Below are 20,684 nucleotides of genomic sequence, written 5' to 3'. Positions count from 1 at the left end.
CCCCCGGGAATGAGCTCGCCCGGCTTCGAGCGCCACCGGCCGTGGAGTAGGAATGGGAATGGGAGCCGGGGAGGGGGGGGGGTGTCGCTTCTGCGCGCCTGGGAAGAGCGCGGGAGCAGGGTCTCCGCAAGGGAAGAGAGCGGGGCGGCGCGGGGACCGCCGCACCCCCCGCGGGACTCGGAGTCACCGCTGCCAAGCGGAGCCCAAGGGTCGAGGGAAGGGCGATGCCCCGGGTTACCCTGGAGAGGGAGGGAAGGGGGAAATTGCATCAGTTATGGAGAGGAGCGATGTGCTCCGGAGCGGCGGGCAAAGCCACCGCGGGTGCGGTGGTGGCGGGGAGGGACAGACCCACAAAAGCGCTGACGAGGGTGGCTGGGGCGGGAAGGGGGCGGGAAGGCAGTGAACTGCTGAGGCGGGAAGGCTCCGGCAGAGCGGCTCGTTGGTCTAGGGGTATGATTCTCGCTTCGGGTGCGAGAGGTCCCGGGTTCAAATCCCGGACGAGCCCGCTGGGAAGGTGGCGCTGGGCGCTTCCTGTTTTGCCGGCGCGGTTCCCTCCGGGAGCGCTTTTGCGCCTCGGGCCCGCCCGCAGCGCGGGAAAGGTGCGGGAGCGGGGCCGGGGGCGGTGGAACGACGAGGAGCGACCTCCGGGGCGTGCGAGGCGGGGAAGATTCGAGGTAGCGGCGCCTGGTGTCAGGCGAAGAGGAAGCAGCCTCTCCCCGGTGAGTTTTTAACGCTTTTCTTTGCACTGAAAAGGAGCGGGTGGCTCTCGTTGTCCCTTCGCTGCTGCTGCCGCCGCCGCCGCCGCCGCCGCTGCCCGAGGAGCGCGGGAGAGAACGCGGGGTCGCATCGCTGAGCGGAGAAAGGAGCTAAAAGAAGAAGGGGGAAAAAAAATAAAAAAGCGGGCTCGTCCGGGATTTGAACCCGGGACCTCTCGCACCCTAAGCGAGAATCATACCCCTAGACCAACGAGCCGCGGTGGTTGAGGTGTTCTCTCCGTTTTACAGGAACGCTCCGGTGATGCCGCCCGCTCCTCATCGGGGCGGATCCCGGGCGCGCGTCCCGTCCCGCTTTTCCCGGCGCTCCGGGTTCCTGCCGGGCACTGCGGCAGCCCCTTCGCCCGTGGCTGCGAGAGCTGCCCGTACATGGCGAGCGCTGGACCGCGGCAGCCGGACCACAAACCCCAGGTGAAGCAAGGGGGAATTCGTTGTTCTTTTCCGTAATTCCGAACTGTGCGACGGCCAGGCAGTGGCGACGGTACTCCCCGACCTTACAGGTGAAGATTTTACTCAGACCTGTTTAAACAGAATCTTCTTACAGCGCTGGTGCTGGTCGGTGCTCCCTTGGCTCATCTCCCTGCGGTAACTAATTTTGTTTATATTCCAAGAAGCTGAGGGGAAGGTAGGCGGGAGAGATGGGGAAAAGAATTGCTTTCATTTCATGGGCTTTTTTATACATCAAGGTTATCAAGAATACTCATGGCTCAAATTGTTCCTTAGCTTCAGTTCAGCACTGGAGTAGCTCATCAGTCGCATCCCTTACCATCATAAGTTTTCCTCAGAACACTTATCCTTGCATAGTGGGTGATCCAAGACATTTTTCTTAATCAAATTACAGAAAAATCAAATTGTGGAAGAGAAGACTGAGAGTGGATCTCATCAAGGAATGAAAATTTCTCAAAGGTGAGTGTGAAGAGGGTGGTGCCAGACTGATTTCGGTGATGCCAACAGGACAAGGAGTAATGACCATAAACTAAACCACAAAAAGTTCAACCTCAACATGGGGAAGAACTTTTTTCCATGGGGGGTGGCAGAATGCTGGAACGGGTTGCCCAGGGAGGTCATGGAGTCTCTCTCTGTGGAGACATTCCAAACCCACCTGGATATGTTTCTGTGTAACCCGCTCCAGGTGACCCTGCCTTGGCAGGGGGGTTGAACTGGATGATCTCCACAGGATCTCCATGATCTCCACTGGATGATCTCCAACCCTAAGAATTCTGTGACTCTGTGAAAAATAATTACCAAACTCTCCAAGGACCACATGCAATTACTGTGCTGCTGCCAGCTCTGAGTTGTGAAAGAACCACTGCATTTCTGTTTAACCAGAGTAAACATGAATGTGGCATTATCTGCTAGACACAGCTCCTCCCAATTTGCAGAAGAAAAAGCAATGTTGTAATAGGCACCCAATACTTTCTTGTACAAATAGAGCCTGCTTTTTTTCTTTCTCTCTCATGTTCTTCTCTTACTCATTCAAAGTGAGCATGTTGATTGGGGTATTTTTTGCAGGAATGCATATCTTTGTACGCTAAGCAGTGTCTACTGCACAATTCTTCTAGGAGATACAAGATAAATAGAAAACAATCAAAACCATTAAAAATGTAAAATCGGTTTGGATATATTTGCTTCTCCTCCTAGAAGATATTACTTTTATTTTTTTTTTCACATCATAATCCTGCTTGCTCTCTCTGTCAGTCTACTAGAGATGTCTCCAAAACCAGTAGGATAACAAAGATCTGAATTTCTAACACAAACAGCAGCCATGAAAAAAATTATTTAACCTCTTTCCCAGTGACACACGCTGGTTTTGGTCTTCCTTCTGTGATAAGCAGAAGGAAAAAAAAAAGACAGACACAAAAAAAAAAAGGCACAAAAATGTTTTTCCTCAATGTTGATGTTACTGTGTGTGAGAAAGCTCAAAAACCAGTTGGGCAACTCGACAGCAGCCTGCCAGGTGGCTGCCGTGATCTGAGCAGTCCTGCCCTGTCACTGCTGCTTCTCTGACCTGAGAGGGAATGGATTCAGCACGAAGGGAAGAAACAACTCTCCTGGTCTCCATATGCAGGCAGAAAAAAAATGAGTTTGTTGCCAGCTGACCTGAATTTCTAAGAAATTTAAATAAATACTGGTATTATCACTAGGTGGGGTAGAGTTGCATAGCTGGAAGGGAAAAGGACAGCAGCAACTACAACTGTATTTGGGTGTATTTTAGCTTCTCAGAGATCTGGGTGCTGAGGTGAGTTAGGGAATTGTGTGGTACATTTAACAGGTTACTCTGAGAAGTGTTCCGAGTTCTTTATGTCATAACCTTAATGGTAGCATCTCGTAGCATAAAAATGCAGTATATGTTCCTCAGGACAAATTAAGTTGTTCCTGGACCCTGTTTCCTCTCTGGAGATAGTAGAAGAGGATAATTTGATCATATCTATTTGGATAAAAAATGATCTGCTGTAAGCAGACCAGATACTATCCCAGATGTTTTCTGGATGGAACAGCTGTGTTACTACACAACAAACAGGGCTGTACCTGTGACAGTGTGATCTCAGCTCTGTCGGGAAGGGAGAGTGTAGGAATCCTCTGGTAAGGGACACGTGTGGTCAAATCAGGCTTATTAGTACATAAAAGGGAATGTGTAAGCTCTGTGGAGGACAGTAAATTTGAGAATGAGAAAAAGGCAACATTTAAAAAAGACAAAAACACTTTAGGTTTGCTGTCTTGGAAAAACGCCTAGAAAGGTGAGGCCACCTATAGGTTTCTGCTCCATTTGGAAAGCAGGGATATTGGTGAGTTGGATAAAGGAAAGTCAGAGCAACTAAATGAGGTACCAACCAAACAAGGTGGTAATTCCCCATGATACAAAGAGTTGCCCGTGTTGTTGATATTTGTTCCCAATCCCTGCCCTGGATTTCTGGTAGCCTGGGTTTCTAGAGAACCTGTACAACAGTTGGCTGAGAAACATGCTCCAGAGCTTCCCCTTAGGGTGTAAATAATGAATGCACGAGCTGTTACATTTTAAATCCCATCAGCACTGTAACCTGGCATCTTGCATCACAGCTGGAAAAAGATAATCTGCCTGTGTTTTTGCAGGAGCTTGCTTTGTCATGGCTCTCCTCAACATGGCACATGGGAGAGGGGCTTTCCTGTGGCTTCTTTCCTGTGCAGATGTGATGAGGTGGCCAGAGAGCGGCAGAGAAACTGGTGGCACAGGTCCTGGGAGAGGACCAGCGTCCTTGGAGCACTGGGCAGGAGCAGAGCACACCACAGGCTTCTGAAGTCTCATGGATGCAGTGAGCAATAGCCTTGTGATATGACTCAGCTTGTGCAACTTGTTTAAAATACACGGCTTAGGAAAAGACGAAACACTTAAAAAGAGGTTCCCAAAAGTGAGGGGGAAGAAGGAAGGATGAAAGTGTGGTCTCAGGAGGCGTGTAACAGCAGGGAGTCCAGTCAGCAAGCTGAGGGAAATTCCAAGCAGGTATTTTCAGGCGAAAGGCAAAGGTGGTTATGTGATTGGCGTAGCAGAACTTCTGAAGGAGCCTGCACTTACAGGCAGCACACGCCGAAACAGGCTCTCTGAGCTAACAGTGAAAAACAAGCAGGATCTCGGTGGAGGCAGGGGAACCACCACTGTCCGTGCTCAGAGCTCGCAGCAGCGCTGTCCTGCTTCCCTTGGGATGAGCACTTGCTGACTGTCACCGCAGCACGCACCTGGGGGAACTTGAGGCTTGCCCATGCCCCGAGAGGCTGGGGCACTAAACGGGTGCTGCGGGAGCACACTCCCTGGAAGCGTCTCTTTGGAAAACTGGGCTGAGCGATGCACAGCAGGAGCCTCGCACAGCTCAGAGTGTCTGGGACACCACGCTGTGCTGTGATCAAACCGCTGTGGTCCCTGCGGGCCACAGCCACCCCGCAGCTCCCGTGGGGGTTTTGACCAAGGGAAGCACAACACCACTGGTGTGACTGGCAGTTATTTCCAGGCGGATTTAATGCCGGCTTGGATGGTCGGTACAGTGCCTGCAGAGGCACTGGGATAAGCTTGGGGCAAGCAGGTTATCTCTTGGGCAGCACCAGAGCCTGAGGCTACGGTGCTATGACGAACGGCTGAGGGAGCTGGGGGTGTTTATCCCGGAGAAGAGGAGGATCAGGGGAGACCTTATCACTCTCTGCAATTCCCTGAAAGGAGGTTGTAGCCAGGTGGGGGTCGGGCTCAGCTCCCAGGGAACAAGTGACATGGCCTCAAGCTGTGCCAGGGGAGGTTTGGGTTGGACATTAGGAAGAATTTCTTCACGGGAAGGGTGATCAGACATTGGAATGGGCTGCCCAGGGTGGTGGTGGAGTCACCGTCCCTGGAGGTGTTTAAGGAAAAGACTGGACGTGGCACTGAGTGCCATGGTCTGGCTGAGACGGTGGTGTTCGGTCACAGGTTGGACTCGGTGATCTCAGAGTTCCTTCCCAACCTAACTGACGCAGTGATCCAGTGATCCCCGGGATTCACCGGCCCGCGGGATCGGCGCCACAGCCCCCGGGCGCGGCGCCCCTCAGCTCCGCCCGCCGGCCGCGGGGGGGCGCTAACGCCGCGCCCAGCTGGGGGGGCGGGACAATACGTTCCCCGCGCGCATAGGTCGCCCGAGCTTGACTGATGCCTCTCTTGCCCAATCGCCGCGGGGAAGCGGGGCGGGGCGGAGGGGGTGTGTGTGACTGACAGCGGCGGCGGCCTATGGGCGGGCGGGGCAGGGGGCGGGGGGCGGGCCCGCGGGCGGCCGGGGGCGGACAATGGGGGCGCCGCGGGGAGGAGGCGGTGGTGGCGGCTGGAAGATGGCGGCGGGCGGAGGCTCCGCGGGCCGGCCCGGCGCGGCGTGGGTGCTGATCGCCGCCGCCCTCGCCGCCGGTGAGTCAGGGACGGGGGGCCGCCGGGGCGTCCCGGAGTGCCGCTGCCGGGGCGGAGGGCGGCTCCGCGGGCAGGGCACGGCGCTGCCCGCCCGGCTCGGAGCCAGGTTCGCGGCAGGCGAGGCCGCCCGCCCTCACCGCGGGAAGGGTCGGGGTGTGGGGATGAGCCCCGGTCAGGGCGGGGGTGCGAGGCGGCCCCGTGTCAGCGCTGGTTTCGCCGAATGCCGGGATCACCGAGGTTGGAAAAGAGCTCCGGGATCACCGGGTCCGACCTGCGAGCTCACACCGCCGTGGGGTGTGAGCTCCGGGTGCGCGGGTCGCCTTTGTTGGGGAGAGGCACAGCGGGAATGGGGACGCCGGGGTGGTGGTGAACGACTCGGAAAGGGAGCTTTGGTTCGGTCACGGGTGAAGTATTTGGGTGGAGGGGGAATTGTGTCAGGCAGATGATGCGGCTGTGACTCGTGCAGGAGGAGGGAGAGTCGGTGCAGAACCGCAGGATCACAGACACGGTCGGGCTGGAAGGGACCACGGCGGGTCACCTGGTCCAGCCGCCCTGCTCCAGCAGGGTCATCCCGGAGCACATGGCACAGGATTTCGTCCAGACGGTTCTGGAGTATCTCCAGGGAGGCCGTACAAGGCCATGGAGCAGTGGAGATGGCAGGGATAAAGCTTAACTCTTCCGTGGCTCATGTTCTCCGAGGGCAGGGAGTTCCATGTCGGCTAAGTGTGTGTGGATGCTGGGCATGGGTATTGATGGAATATCCAATATGTACATATTCAGGATGTCCAGTGGTGGATACTTTTGGTTGGCAATACTTGCTTAGAGGCTAAAACTTTGGTGAGTATTTCAGTAGGAATCGGTAAAGAAGCCTGATGCCTTCTCAGTTCGCGTGCTTGGAAAACTGTAAAACTATAAGCCCATCTGGAAGGAGGTTTAATAAGAAGCTGTGCTGAGCGGTAAGAAGCTTAAAACTTATTTCATAGAATCATGGAATGGTTTGGGTTGGAAGGGACCTTAAAAATTGTCCAGTTCCAACTCCCCTGCCATGGGCAGGGACACCTTCCACTGTCCCAGGTTGCTCAGAGCTCCATCCAACCTGGCCTTGAACACTGCCAGGGATGGGGCATCCACGACCTCCCTGGGCAACCTGTGCCAGTGCCTCACCACCCTCACCACAGCAAAGGGCTTCCTCCTAATATCTAATTCCTATTATTATTCCAATTCCTAAATCTATTTTCAAACAGCATTGTGCGTATTTGTTTAAGATTATTGCGTTTTGCAATAAACATAAGTAGAGATTGCTGAGGCTTGCTGTATACCTTCTGAGACAGCCTTGATATTTAGATTTAAGTAGGTAGGTATGATACATGCATAGCTTACAGTAAAACTAAGTTCTTTGGAAATAAATATGGAGACAGGAGAAGAAAGAAGCATATTTCCCCTGACCACAACAAAAGGTACAGTAATGCTACAGTAACAGCTACAGTAGCTGGGAATAGTAGATCATTGTACAAAGTCTGAGGTATGTAACCAAATACAGTGCCTTAAAACCAAGCAAAGCTACAAGATACTCTTTTGAAAGAGACTCCCTAGGGTGGAGTCTTGCTAAAAAGTGAGGTTGCAATTTAAAGGAATAAACTAATGGGTGATAAAATCACTGTCTTGTCTGTGTTGAACTGTGTTTCTGTTCCCATTCCTACAACTGTCGATTTTGTTTTTAACTCTGGATCAGAAGTTATGTCCACGTTGGCTTCTTCTGTCCATGCTTGTACTGCACATCCTTAATCCTCCTGTCTGCTTTGAAAAGCAAGGTTTACATCTCTGCAGACAACAGGGGTTTAAGCTTATTTTCCTGTGTGTTCCTGCATGTTTGTGTTAGGAGTTCATCTTGTTTGCTTATGGTCAGTCATGTGAAAACTCAGTTATTCCATTCCCTTTTAAGAATGAAGGATCATTGTCAAAGGTGCTGACTGTGATTCTGTGGACATTTGTAGCATAAGCAGTTAATCTAGGTACAATCTCTTCTGTGCATGGATGAGCCTTGAACAATCAGTCAAGACTATCAAGAGTGGATTATTTTGCAATCCTACATTTATAAGCCATGTGAGCATCACTTTAAGTGGTATCCTGTCTGTGTCTGACATGAGGGTGCTGCCTGATAGTCTCAAAGAGTGTCTAGACATTACTGGAAAGAATAATGATACTTTTACTATTCTTTTTGGTACTAACAAAGCCTGGGGGTTTTTAAATTTATTTTCTCCTTTTATACACTGCTCATACAAGTGCACATGGGCACACACACAGTGGTCAGTAACAGGCAGAGGGGCATTGACATGTTAAATTTTAGCTCAAGTGTCTGCTTCTGCTTTGAGCTCCCCTGCCCATCTCAGTTGCTGCTTGAAATGTTTTCTGAAAATAACAGCGTAAGTCAGGAGTTGCAATGCTCAACTTCGTGTTTGTGCCAGGTTCAGTCAGAATTCCTGCATTCACCCCGTCAAAAGCTGTTAGTTCTTCTAAGCTGAGTCCACTGATCCTGCAAGTAGGGAAACTTCCTTGCCTGTAGAGCTCAGCAGGGAAAAGGTGGATAAACTCTTCTCTCTGCTGGTTGGGTTGAGGGTGGGCCTGATGCTCAGCTCGCCTCGTTTGCTGCAGCAAGAAGTTCTTGAATGTGTTGAAAGGTCTTTGCCTCAATATTTTGGTGGTAAAATGTCTTGTTTCTTCTTGCCCCCAGCCACCCAACACCCTCAGCCTCTCTGCCGGTAACAGCACCCGGTGACTCTTTTGTTTGTTATCTGAATTGCGATCGATCGTGTTAAGCAACACAGTCCCTTTGTGGATTTACCTTTTGCTGAATGATAATAGATGGTGAATGTCCCGTGTCCCGCACAGAGCACCTGCAGCCAGGATGGATGGCCAAAAAGAACCATGAAATCTAGTTTTACAAGGCAGATGTCATGTGCTGTTTGTCTTGAAAGATTTTAATCTGAGTAGTTTCTAAAGAATTATTGTTTTGATAGAGAAGTGCCCTGTAGGTCATCTATCTAAAGCTTATTACTGGACCCATAGTGGGAGTTCTCCAGGTGTGATGTGAGGTGGTTTACTCATGTGTGGCTCTTTCTACGACCTACATGTAATTAACTGGTAAATTAACAAAATAAACAGCCTTGTATGCAAAAAAGTTTTGTTTTGTTTTTTTTTTTTAAGCTGTTGAATGCTAACTCAGGATATCCTAGGAATACATCAGATAGCTGGAAGGTCTGGGTATGAAAACATTTACATCCTTATGGCGTGTGTCCTTTCTGTGTGTGTGTGTGGTTTGTTTATCTTGGTTACTTTGCTGACCTGGGCTGGTGGAACCCCCCAAGCAGCGATTAACACAGTAGAGAAAATGGGCATGTCTTGTGTGAGAGGAAGCTGTGGCAGGAGAGGACAGGCAGTTCTGAATTGGTTTTTCTGCAAGCAGAAGAGGCTTGTGGAACTAACTGCAGTGATTTACTGTTATCTCTTTTCAGCAGTCATTTAGAAGAGCAAGTGTTTACTCAGACGAGGGCTTAGCAGTAAGCTGCACCCACAGCACAAAGGATATGCAAATGCATCTTAAGGCAGGGTTGAAATCAGTATTTTTTGCTATCTGAGCAGGTGGAAAGATGACCCTTCAGTCAGGTGATTTCACTGATTTATTTATTTCCACCCCCCATCTCTTTTATCTTTAAAATGGCAGGGTCATTCTGTTACTTGTCCTGAATAACCTTTTTTTTTTTTCCTAATTGAGTATGTTTATGTCAAGTAAATGTATTGATTGGTACCTTTTTGGCTGGGATAGAGTTAATTTTCTTCATAGTAGCCTGTACAGTGCTACATTTCTGATTTGTGATTAGAAGAGCCTTGATAACAGTGTTTTAAGTTGGTTACTTGTTTTACCTTGGCTTACACAGCCCCAAGACCTTTCTTGCTTGTCACCCTTCCCCTCCAGTGAGTGAGCTGGGGGTGCATGAGGATTTGGGAGGGGACACAGCCAGGCATGACCACAGGACACCATGCTCAGCAATAAAAGCTGGGGAAAGAAGGAGAAAGGGGAGCTACTTGGAGTTAGGGCATTTGCCTTCCCAAGTCTCTGTTACACCTGATGGAGTCCAGTTTTCCTGGAGATGGCTGAACAGCTGCCTGCCCATGGGAAGCAGTGGATGATGGTTTGTGCTTTCCCTGTTCAACTGTCCTCATCTCCCATGAGTTCTCTCACTTTTACGCTTCAATTCTCTTCCCCGGTCACCCTGTGGGGAGGGAGCAAGTGGCTGTGTGGGGCTGAGCTTCCTGACAGGGTTACATCCCACAGTCCTTCCCTTTTGCTGCTGTGCCTTTCACTTCTTGTATTTTTTTTATTTAGCTGTTGAGTTGGCACTTTCCAGTTGGTGCTGCTGCTCAGTCGTGGCTTAAAGTGCATAAGGAACAGGAAGGCTGGTGGTTCTCGTGGACTCTCTTTCTTCCAACCCTGCAGAAAAAGGTGCTTTGTAGTACACTGGCATGCTTTGTGTGCATGATGTTAAGGGGCATTAAGGGAACTCGGCCTGAAACATTGCTTTCACCCTACCTTCAGTGTTTAAAATCAGAGTGAGATTCTGATCCTTAAGGGAAGGTTAAATTCTGGGCAGTGTGGCTGTTGTGGCATTTTCACTTCATGAGATGGAGGTAAATCAGGGCAGGTGGGTGAAATGGCCCACGTTGGTGTTCTTAGTTGGCTGCAAGCCACCTGTTATTCAGTAACTTGTTTTGGTGAAGATGGTGAACAAGGCTTCCTCTTGGTAATAAAGGCACTGCTCTAATCCAAGGGATGGCTCTAGAAATGACCACACCTCTAAACTAGGGAAGTGTTGTAGAGGATGCTGCAGGGGGAGGCCATAAATACTTCTCAAAAGAGAAGCATTCCTGGGAAGAATGAGCTGAAGCAGCTCCTACTCGGTGCTTCCTAACCCTGCTCAGTTGTTGTGCAAACCTGGTGTACAGTGGCCTGGGCTGGGTGTTGGTCTGGTCTAAAAAAACACAATGGAAAAAGGGCTGTTTTGAACACGGGTTAGTTCCTGATCAGATCCACCTCACTACGTGTGCATGTGAGCTATTTAAACTGGCACCACCACTGACAAATTCTTGTGAAACAATGCTTTGAAATACATAGCACGGGCTTTTCCTTTTGGTTTTGTGGTTGTGCTGCTGCAGGTTAGAGCTAGTTATGAGTTTCCTCAGCAAAGAAGTTGGCAAGTGAGTGCAAGACTGCTGGGAGCGAGGTGCCGGAGTTGGCTGCAGGCGTTCATGGATCAGTAAGGAATCTGGCCCTCCGAGGCCTTGGGATTTGCTTGAACTGCTGAAGTATTGGCTGTGTGAATACCCTATTAGCTGAGGAGGGTGATCACCTGGATGACTTAATTTGATCCACCTCTAACTCCCGCTCTGCTGAGTGATGGGATTTTGTTTAACAGGTTTTAATCGAGTCACTCTGTACACAGGAGAAAACCCCCCCGTGCTCACCTTTCAGGCTGGAAATACCAATACTTGGCAAGAGCTGGACATGATGCTGGTTCAGGAATGATGACTGGTAATGAAATGCTACTGATACCTTGGATGGTTCAAAGTGTGTCTTCTGCAAATGTTTCTTGATGTTGTCACTGAGTTGGTTACAGCTTTGTAGATTGATTACTGTAAGAGGGGGAAAAAAAAGGGCAAATTCTTGATGTCTGTTTGTTATGTAGCCTTTTGCACTGTATCCCCTTGTGAAATTTGCATATCTGCATCCTAAATTCTGCTGCCTAGTTTGTTTTGGAAATTGGTGGCTTCCATGCTGCTAATGATAGATTTTGTCAAAAAGATGCTGCGTGCCATCAGCAGTTGGCAACATGATTGGTATTTTTAACACAGTTTCACTTGAAATAGTATCAATAACAAAAAAAAATATAGATAAGTTAAAAACCTAGAGGGAAGCTTTTGTTCCAGCCATTGGCACATCCGTCTCTACTGTCCACTCCCTGGGGTTTGGGCTTTGTTTTTGTTTGGCTGTGCTTTTTTGTGTCTACACTTCTGATCCTTACCACTCTCATTTCTTTAGTAGTTGTTGTGACAGTTTTAGTGGATCGCTCTAGTAATTTTAGGAAATGTCTGTGATGGTGGGATGCTTTTTTTCACTCTCTCTGCCATGTGTTGAGCTTCTTGTAGTTCTTTAGTCAAGCAAGCTTCATGATATCCTATTTGTGGGAAAAACCCGGTGTGTTTCAAGGAGACTCTTCTAAGATGTACTCCTTGTCTTCTTGTCTGTGCAGCCCTTCTGTAACCCTAATTCCCGTTTTCTGGGATCTTTCCTTGTACCCAGGCAGTAATGTGCTGTGTTTGGTAGTGGCTGTGTTAGTGTTGCAAGATTAGAGGCGGAGCAGCTGCTGGCATCACCTGATCCAGTTACCCTTTGCACTTTGAACGGCTTTGCTTGACTTGCCCCTTTGTGGTTTCCAGTCTTCTGGTTTGGTTTTGTCAACAAGAACTGCTTACTTGAATCTGAACACTTGTAAACTTACTTGGTCACGGATGGAAAACCACTTAAGGGCTGCTGAGCGGAAAAATGAGATGTGTGCTTTGGAAAGTACCTGAGATGTTGATGGGTATCCCATAGGGAGGGAATTATTGCTTTGTGATCCCCAGGGAAAAGTTCCCAGAACAAGGCTAGAAGTTACTTGCCTCAAACTAAACAAGCATCTGCCCAAACCTGACATCTAACTGATCCCGTAGTTGGAACATGGAGCTGTGCACATATAATGCTTGCCTGTTCGTAGATCTCAGCACCTTTACAAGCATCTCAGTTTTATGAGTTGAGAGAGTGATGCAGCAGTTAAATTATTTACTCAGGATCAAACAAATCTGTGGCCTGGCTGGCAAGGAAGCTCAGGCATTCTTTGCTGTTCCTCATGCCTGTTCTTAGTTTCTGGTTAAAGCATGGCTTTGAAAATAAAGCTCAGCAGACGTTCTTCTGCTGCCCCTTGGCAGAGCAGTGAGCAGCTCTGTGTTATTTGGAGGAGACCACTGGAAAAACTAACTCTGCAGTGTGGGAGCAGAAAGTGGTACCCAAGTTTGGTGGCTCTGAAGACTTGTCTTTAGGTTTAGGTCAGAGTAGGTGCATGGAGGTGTGCAGGGCTGAGATACATGGATGTTACTGGCTGCTTTGCCAGCTTTGCCACAGCCTGATTAAGGCTTCTCAATGAAGCTGTTTTCCTTTCACTGGCAGTGACAAAATGCTATTTTTTCCCTCGTGGTTGAGTCAGGCAGAGCTCAGCTGAATGCGCGAAGCGGCCAAGAGAAAGCGATGTTGTGTTAACAGATGCTCTCCTGAGCCTGCCTGAGCTTGGGGGTTGAACGTTCCCGGCAGCAAGGCACCAGGAGGTGGTAGGTGTTCATGGTATAGGTGTCAGCAGCTTTTCTCTCCATTTCCTGGAGCTGCAGGGTGCTGCAGGACTGGCTGTGTTGCTGCAGACAGGAAGCTCTTTCCTTCAGCAGCCTGAGTTACTTGACGAGATCAGCAACCTGGGGAGCTGTTGTGGCAGCAGCAAAAGGCTGTTCCGGGCGTTTGAGAGTGAAACTAAACTCTTCCTTTGAGGCTGTGGAATTTAGTTTTAGTTGCTCTGAAACTTAGATGTTATGGTTGGTTGGTATGACTTCATCTAGTCATCATTTCTGATGCTGGTTTGTGTCCTGTGTAAATGCGTGGAGTGTAGACATCGAGGCCTTGGTGGGCAGGGGGGCTGCAGCCTCCATGAGGAGAGGCTGGGGCTGCCTTGTGCCTGACACATCCAATTCTCTATCTGAAAATGTTTTAAAAAATCTTTTATGTTTCCCAGAGACCTGGTGGTTAATGTCCAGTTTAACAGCTTAAAAGCTTTATTGATTAGGTCTAGCTGAGAAACAGGAGGAACGTGTGTCAGTCAGTATCTTCAAAGTTGCTCAAGAAAAATTTATGAGAAGCCAGTGGTTTACTAAAAAGGAAGAGGAACTATATGAAGATGAACCCAAGAAGCATCAATCATGGAAGCTCTGCAAACCCCCACCAGGGCACAGCTGAACCCTGCAGCCAAGCTGGTGGCATTTCTGCAATAGTGTTTGAGAAAGGACAAAGTACCTCAAAGCACCACATGGGCAGTGAGGAGCAAGGGGAGAAAAAATGTCAGGAGCAGCATTACAAACCTCAAGGTGAGAGAAAGAGGAGGGGAGAAGGTGCTTCAGGTGCTGGGTCCTGTAGGCCCTGGAAGATCTGGGAGACCACAGTGGATTAAATATTCCACTGCAGCACATGGAGAGGACTGAGGTGGAGCAGATATCCACACTGTGGCCCATGGATGACCCCAGGGTTTTCCTGAAGGACTTCAAGCTCATGAGAAGAACCTGTAATGGAGCAGGGAAAGGTGTGAGGAGCAAGGAACTGTTATGAACTGACCACAACCCTCCACCTACCTCTGCCTGCCTGGGAGTGGAAAGGATGTAAAGGAGTTGGAAATGAAGAAATTAAGTTGAACTGGAGAAGGGGGGGAGTAAGGGAAACATATTTTAGTTTTTGTCTTTGTTTTGCACCATCCAACTCTATTTTAATTGGCAATAAATTAAATTAATTTTCACAAAGTCAGGTCTGTTTGACCTGGGACAGTAATTGATAGGTGATCTCCCTGTCCTTATCTCTACCCATGAGCATTTTCATCTTATTTTCTCCCCTTATCCTTTTTAAGAAGGGATAGAGAGAAAGTGGCTGAATGGGCATTTGACATCTAGCCAAGGTCAGCCCACCACGATGACATGCAATTCATATATGTAGAGATATATATGTCTCTATTCATTTTTATATCTATACACTTAATAAGATTTCAGAGCAGATAACACCATGCTGGATTTCGGGTGTGGAGGTGGTCAGACATATGTGGCTCCTCAATACTTGTGTGTTGTCCTTATAAAGTACACCATGGTTTGTTCCTGGGTGGAATTGCAGGCACGGATTTCACTTCTATGTTAAGGCTAAGTGATGATGATGATGAATTCTTTGTATGGAAATTCTGTCCAACGTCTGGATGCTTTAACAGATCTTGTGGAGTTTCAGAGGAACAATTTTGGCATGTCTAATCCTGTCTTTTGAGACATGAAAGCTAGGATTTCTGCACCAGGTGTTTTATCCACAGTGAAGAAATGATGGCCTTTGGGGACATAAGTGCCTGTAATTGCAGTAGGGGACTATAACTTCGTGCTGGATTTCTGAGGTGTTTTGTAGGGTCCTGCAACTGTTTTTCCATGCTGACTGTACAGGGAAACTGTGCTTTGTGGGAGAAGGAACTAAATGTCATGCCAGTGTAGTTGAGAGTTCTGTCAACAGTAGATGTTTCACAACACACTTGACATTAAGTAAAAGTATTTCTTAAGGAAAGCACTGTTTCACAAGTGTATATTGTTTTTGTGACTTATGACCCTTAGTCATTAGAAAACCCCACATCCTCCTTTCTCATGAACCTTCTGGGCTGATATTGAACATATCGGTACACTGAATTTTCTGTCATTTTGTCAAGACCTTTAAATGTGAACTGCTCAGACCCTGTTGAATTAATGCATTCCTTTCCATTTTTCTGATCTGTGACTGTCATCAGCTTGTTACCTGCAACAGCCTGTCTGAATATTTTCAGCTTTCTTTCATCAGACATTTTGATTATTTCCTGATCTTTCATCCATAAGAGACTTGGTTTATGTTGTATACACGATTGTATTGCCAGGCATCTTTAAGATAAATGAAATAAGTTGCTTGTATTAATTAATAAACTGATGACTGGCCATTTCAAGAGGAGGGGAGTGTAACGCTTTTCTCTGCATAGGACAGGAACTGTAGCAGCCATAAGCATCCAGTATTTAGGGATCTGATAAAAGTTTCTGCGTGGGCTGTGTTTGTGCTGGTGGAAATAAGATGCCTGTGCTTACAGCGTTGGCTGTTTACATTCGTGGTTTGTTACGACTCCTAGCGATCAAGTTGAGTTGAATCCAGGGGAGTTGAGTTTATTTTGGGTGTGTTCATAGCCCTCATTAATGGAATGTTTTCATTGGGTCCAAGATCTCGGTGGAGACTGTGGTCTAGGAAGAAATTTTAATTAGGTGTGTGTTAATTTGAGCAGAACTCCAGTGTGTGGAAGGATTTCTTTGTGACACGCTACCAAACCAAATGTTCAGTAAGCTTGACTGCTCTTAATCTCCCTGAAAGCTAGATGGTTAACCACAGTTTGGTTAACTAACTAGATGCAAACTCTCGTGGTTGTGAATGCTGGTCTGCTGTTAATTCTGAATGCCCTTATCTTCCCATCCATGGTAACCCGTGAAGGCTTCTTCCACAGGGGTGATTTCAGAGCGGTGTATCGGTGACACTGAAGAGTACCAGTGGTGGCACAGTGCCTGAGTGTTCTGAGCTGGGACAGGGCTGCATTACCTGCAGTGGTGTAGCTTTGTCACCAGTTCTGTGTCACCCGGCAGACGTACCGGTGGTATTACGAAGAAATCAAAGCTTGGCATCTTTAGATCTTCTTAAGCTCTTGGAGAGAGCTGCACCTGCAGAGTTAGGGAGGTCTTATTCCTTCACAGCAAGTAAGCTAAAACAGTATTCAGTCAGTAAAGCTGATTATTATGTGGTGATGCTGTGTAAGGAGTATGTTGAGTACATCAGTAGGCACTTCATGGAAGGAAGCAGTGATCCTGCACATGTCATGTCTTCCTCTTCTTAGGAGAAGAGGAACTGTCACCCTTGGAGCAGTTTGGTTACCAGGAACTGCAGGACTTACTGGTCTTGCTGACCATCTCTCCAGAGCAAAAAGGACATCACAGTAATGAAGGCCAAGGTACAAACAGGAGTTTTTAGGCTGGTGTCAGCTGAACAGGTGGATAGAAACTCTGAGAGACTCTGCCTTGACCTGCAAAGAGTTCAGAGATGCTGAGCAGGTTTTGAGGTGGAGAGACACGTGGCAGGTCCATGGTGATAAAAGCAATTGGGCAGGGCTCTGGGGGGAGATATGAGCTCTGTTTTAGTCCCGTTTAGTTGTGAGCTGACAACTTAGCATTGACAAAGATGTCAGACTGAGACTGTTCTTTGAACATAAGGAGGCAGATCCTAAGCAGAGACGCAGATCTGAGTAGTCAGTGCAGTGATGGGAGCTTGAACTTGTTTTGCAGATGAGATCCCTGAGACAAGATACCGAGGACAGAGAGACCTGAGAATAGAGAGAGCGTTGGTGAAGAACGAAGATCCATGATGGGAAAAAATAAGAAAAGATTAGTAAGTAAGATTAGTAAGTGCAGTAAGAATACGAGTGTCTTGTCCTGTTTCAAGAGTAGGAGGATTGTCTGAAAAGGAAGATGCGGCTGGAGAGTTTTCATTGAAGTGTGGGAGCTGGTGAGAGTTCATGTAGTTGGGGTAAAACTGCTCCAACAACACTAGAGATGAAGTAGAAAGAGGTGAAGAGGCACAGGTGGGGTTTTTTTTCCAATGATTTTGATGGCTGGTGAGAAAAATAAAGGCATCTTCCTGCAGAAGAGTTAAAGCAGATGAAGGCTAGATGAGGTGGTCAGAGGGAAATACTGGGGCTGCGGGCAGTTGGACAGGAATGGGGTTAGTTGGCAGTTGATGGGATCAAGGAGGATGTATGGGAGAAGGGCAAATGTTTATCTTTGCCCTATGTACCTTGCAGACCTTCCCTTCCTAAAACGCTCTTCCCTCTCAGTCTCCTGTGATGATTTTTTCCTCTTGAGAGGAACTAAGGCTGAGTAAGCTTGAGGAATAGAGCAGTGGGTAAGTGTGACTGAAATATGACTCAAAATTCAACTTTCTCTAGCTGAAGTATTTAAATACATGGAAGAGGTGGAAGAAGGATGGCAAATCCTGGCAGATGTGGAAAGAAGAGGAAAAGAGCTACAGCTGGAGGTGATCCATGTGGATTTTATTGTGGCAGAGGAGGCCAAAAAGTTCAAGGTAGTGGCAACAGCCACCATATCAGTGAGTGTGGGAGTAGGGGGCTAAGGGTGATCAACTGACAAATGTTATAGTTCTCTACCACTTCCATACAGTCACATTAGGATTTAAGGAGCTCATGTCTCATGCTGTAAGACAACAGAGGCAGGAAAAATGTTTCTGAAGCAGTGAAAGAGGCAGAGGGAAGAAAATGAGCAAATTAAAACATGGAGTTGAGACAACAGTAGGACATAGGAAAATGAAACTTGCTGGAAATATCTGTAAAGGATTATGTAGTTCCTATCTTCCCAGGCTGTAGGGAGAAGTATTTTTTTTTTCCTTTTGCTTCACTACAGTTCCAGTGAGTTAGAACAGTGACTTCTTTAGATTAAGCAGATCTGTACTACCCACTGCCTGTGTGTGGCAAGCAGTTCTCTGTACCATGTACAAACAGCCAATGTCTGTGCAGACTCTCTTTTCTTCCTGCACAAATGCTGAGGGCATCTTGCTTGTTTTATGCTTGAAAGGGAGGCTTGTTCTGTGGCTTGGACTCAAAACAATGGGTTTGATTTTATTTTATTTTTCTTTTCTACTCCATTAGCTGCAAAAAATACATAAAGCACAGCAGCTCTAAGTTAATTTAATTTGATTGCTAGAAGTCTTCATATGTTCCAAGTAAATATTTGGTAATTGTTTTACAAAAGACTATCTTTTTGCCCACGGCCAGAGTATGTACAAGAGAAAGGAAGTTCTGATACAACCTCTTGATGAAAAATTCACTGCCCCCATTCCCCACCCCCTTTAGGGTGCTTTTTCTCTCTCACTTGTTTGAAAGGAGAGCAATGACAGGGGAGTTCAAGGGATCAGAGATAACCTGACAGGACTGAGGAGTTAGTGAATTTTAGAAGCAAACTGTGTGGCCTCTGAACAGCAAAATGAATGAATGGTGGCTTCTTCTGGTTCTGGTTGTTGTAATTCATCTGGTATACCTAATTCTCCCACCCCTGCTGACGTGCTCTGCCTTCCCCTGGCCTGCCACGCTGGCTGGCTGAGGTGGGAGTTCCTTGGAAGCCGTGCCCAGGTGCTTGCTGGGTGTTCCCACATGGCCAGGGGGCTTCCAGCTCCCACTGTTTGGCCATTTCGTTGGATGAGCTGCACCTCCCTGTGCTGCAGGGCCAGCTGGTGTTTGTGGCTGGACAGCTCGAGTGGCCCAGTGGATCTGGCAGTCTCGGGGTGAGGAAGGAGGATTAGAAGTGGTACACCTCATGAGAGCTTTGTTTTCCTGTGCCTTGCTTAATTTTAAACTCCATAAAATAACCTGATCCTAAGGCAAGTCTCCACTTCAAGATGGTCATACCACTTGAAAGAAGCTTGCTGTCTTAACTTTTGAAGGCTGCTGAGCTGGTTGCTCTCGCTGACTAGAAGCACAAACCCCGTGATTTAAGGACTAATGTAGGTGGATTTTTTTCTCTTTTTTTATTTAAATTTTCTTTGACTGGCATATTTCTGTTTGCTTTGCCTACTGCAAGAGCTAGTTTATTCAAAGCTGAGAAATAAATCAGCTAAGATAATGAAGAAGCAGGGAGGTTTGCTCTCCTCTTCTAATAAGGGGGGTAAACCCCCTGAATTTAAGATATTGTAGCCCAGAAACATAGAATCATATGAACAGAAGTAGATTACTAGGCTGAAGATCATGGTTTAATAAAAATCAAAACTTACATTTAAGGTACTGGGGGCACAGGTCACATGTGCACCCACCCACAGGGACTTCATAAGATTTTTGCTTTCGTGTGGACGTGACATGAACGCTGAAGGACGTTCTTCTGGGATGTCACAAGATCGTGCTTTGTTTTTTAGAATAAACTCGAATGACTGTACAGGTGTTTGTTTAAATCTGGGTAGGGATAGTGTCTTTGGAGTTTAGAAGGTGCCAGTTAAAGAATATCTTCAACAGGTTTTCCGAATCGTGATGGGTTTTACTGACTCGGTAGGAAAACTGCCAGTACAAGAGCAATATTAACCTTAATTTCTTTGAATTTGGGGAGTGGTTGTGGTCTGCTTGCTTGGTAGAAAAAAAGTTAAACTGCTCTCATGCTTCTGAACTGTAACTGAGTGATTCTTTCTGAGGTCTTGCACGGCAAGGCCTTGAAGCATGCCAGAGAGCAGGAGTAGATTGCATAGCTGGGAGTGAGAGCAGTTTATTCCTCCTCAGCTTTCTGGCGGTGAGCTTTTGTTCTACCTACAGCTAGGAAAAACTGGAGATGGGAAACAAGATGTGAGCCAGAGAGGAAACTGAGTAATAGCTGGGTCCATGTTGTTAGTTCCTCTGATGGGGCTTATTTATTACAATGTCTGGTGGAACCTCGTATGAAAGAGTTTCAAACTCACCCCTTGCACCGTAGAATTGACTTCCACAAACTGTTGCAGAGGAAACATCTGTGGATGGAAAAACATCCTGTGACAGATAATACAAGGAAAGAGAAGTGAACTGGCCCACTCTATCCTTGTTTGTATTGCAGGTATAAAATGCAGTGTCTGTGCACATGCTTGATGTGGGAGTTATTGATGCCTCTTCTCTTTTCCTCTTACAGGCAAGGTGATGTGAACTCCCTGGTTCTCAAAACAGCACTGATGTCTCTTGTCCTCCTCCTTTCTTCCCTTTGCCTTTCCCATGCAGTGAAAGTATCAGCAGTAGAGGTCAACACGCCGGAGGAGATGTTTGTGGAGAACGGGACGGACGCGAAGCTCCCGTGCACGTTCACGTCCGTGGAGGTGATCAGCAGCGCAGCATCCGTGTCCTGGAGCTTTCAACCAGAGGGAGCCGCAACTCGTATCTCAGTAAGGAGTGGCTCTAGTGGGGGGGACAAACCTGGGAGGGGAGGCTGCCATAAGTGGGCAGTGGTTCTTCTGGTTGGTTCTAAGGAGCAAGCAGATGATGGATTCGAGCCTCCTTCCACGTGTCTTGTCTCCGTCGCTGTGATTTTAGGGGGATCTCTGCAAAGACTGGAGAGTGCAGTGAGTGTAAAATACACCG

At 47.7% G+C, this 20,684-nt stretch overlaps 1 protein-coding gene and 2 non-coding genes across 8 annotated transcripts in view; 2 read left to right on the top strand and 1 right to left on the bottom strand.

The window, feature by feature from the left end:
- The first annotated feature begins 433 nt into the window (after positions 1–433).
- On the top strand, positions 434–505 carry TRNAP-CGG. The gene has a single exon. It is a non-coding gene; the product is annotated as a tRNA-Pro (tRNA).
- Positions 506–900: 395 nt separating this feature from the next.
- TRNAP-AGG lies at positions 901–972 on the bottom strand. Its single transcript has one exon. It is a non-coding gene; the product is annotated as a tRNA-Pro (tRNA).
- A 4,591-nt stretch (positions 973–5,563) lies between these two features.
- The window catches only part of MPZL1 (myelin protein zero like 1), a 33,879-nt gene continuing 18,758 nt past the window's right edge, over positions 5,564–20,684 (top strand). For 2 of the 6 annotated variants that reach the window (XM_027663524.1, XM_027663526.1), the window contains exons 1-2: positions 5,564–5,664; positions 20,328–20,488. In XM_027663524.1, coding sequence (XP_027519325.1) covers positions 5,592–5,664; positions 20,328–20,488 — 234 coding nt within the window. In that variant the 5' untranslated portion in view covers positions 5,564–5,591. Of the gene's footprint in view, positions 5,665–5,804; positions 5,902–16,959; positions 16,979–17,556; positions 17,672–20,161; positions 20,489–20,684 lie in introns of those variants that run through there. The other 4 variants (XM_027663523.1, XM_027663525.1, XM_027663522.1 and 1 more) reach the window with 4 other exon arrangements.

This window comes from Corapipo altera, unplaced genomic scaffold (assembly GCF_003945725.1).
Source record: "Corapipo altera isolate COAL_440 unplaced genomic scaffold, ASM394572v1 165, whole genome shotgun sequence".
Taxonomy (NCBI): Eukaryota; Metazoa; Chordata; class Aves; order Passeriformes; family Pipridae; genus Corapipo; species Corapipo altera.
Note: the sequence above shows the minus strand (reverse complement) of the source record. Positions and strands in the feature narration are given on the sequence as shown.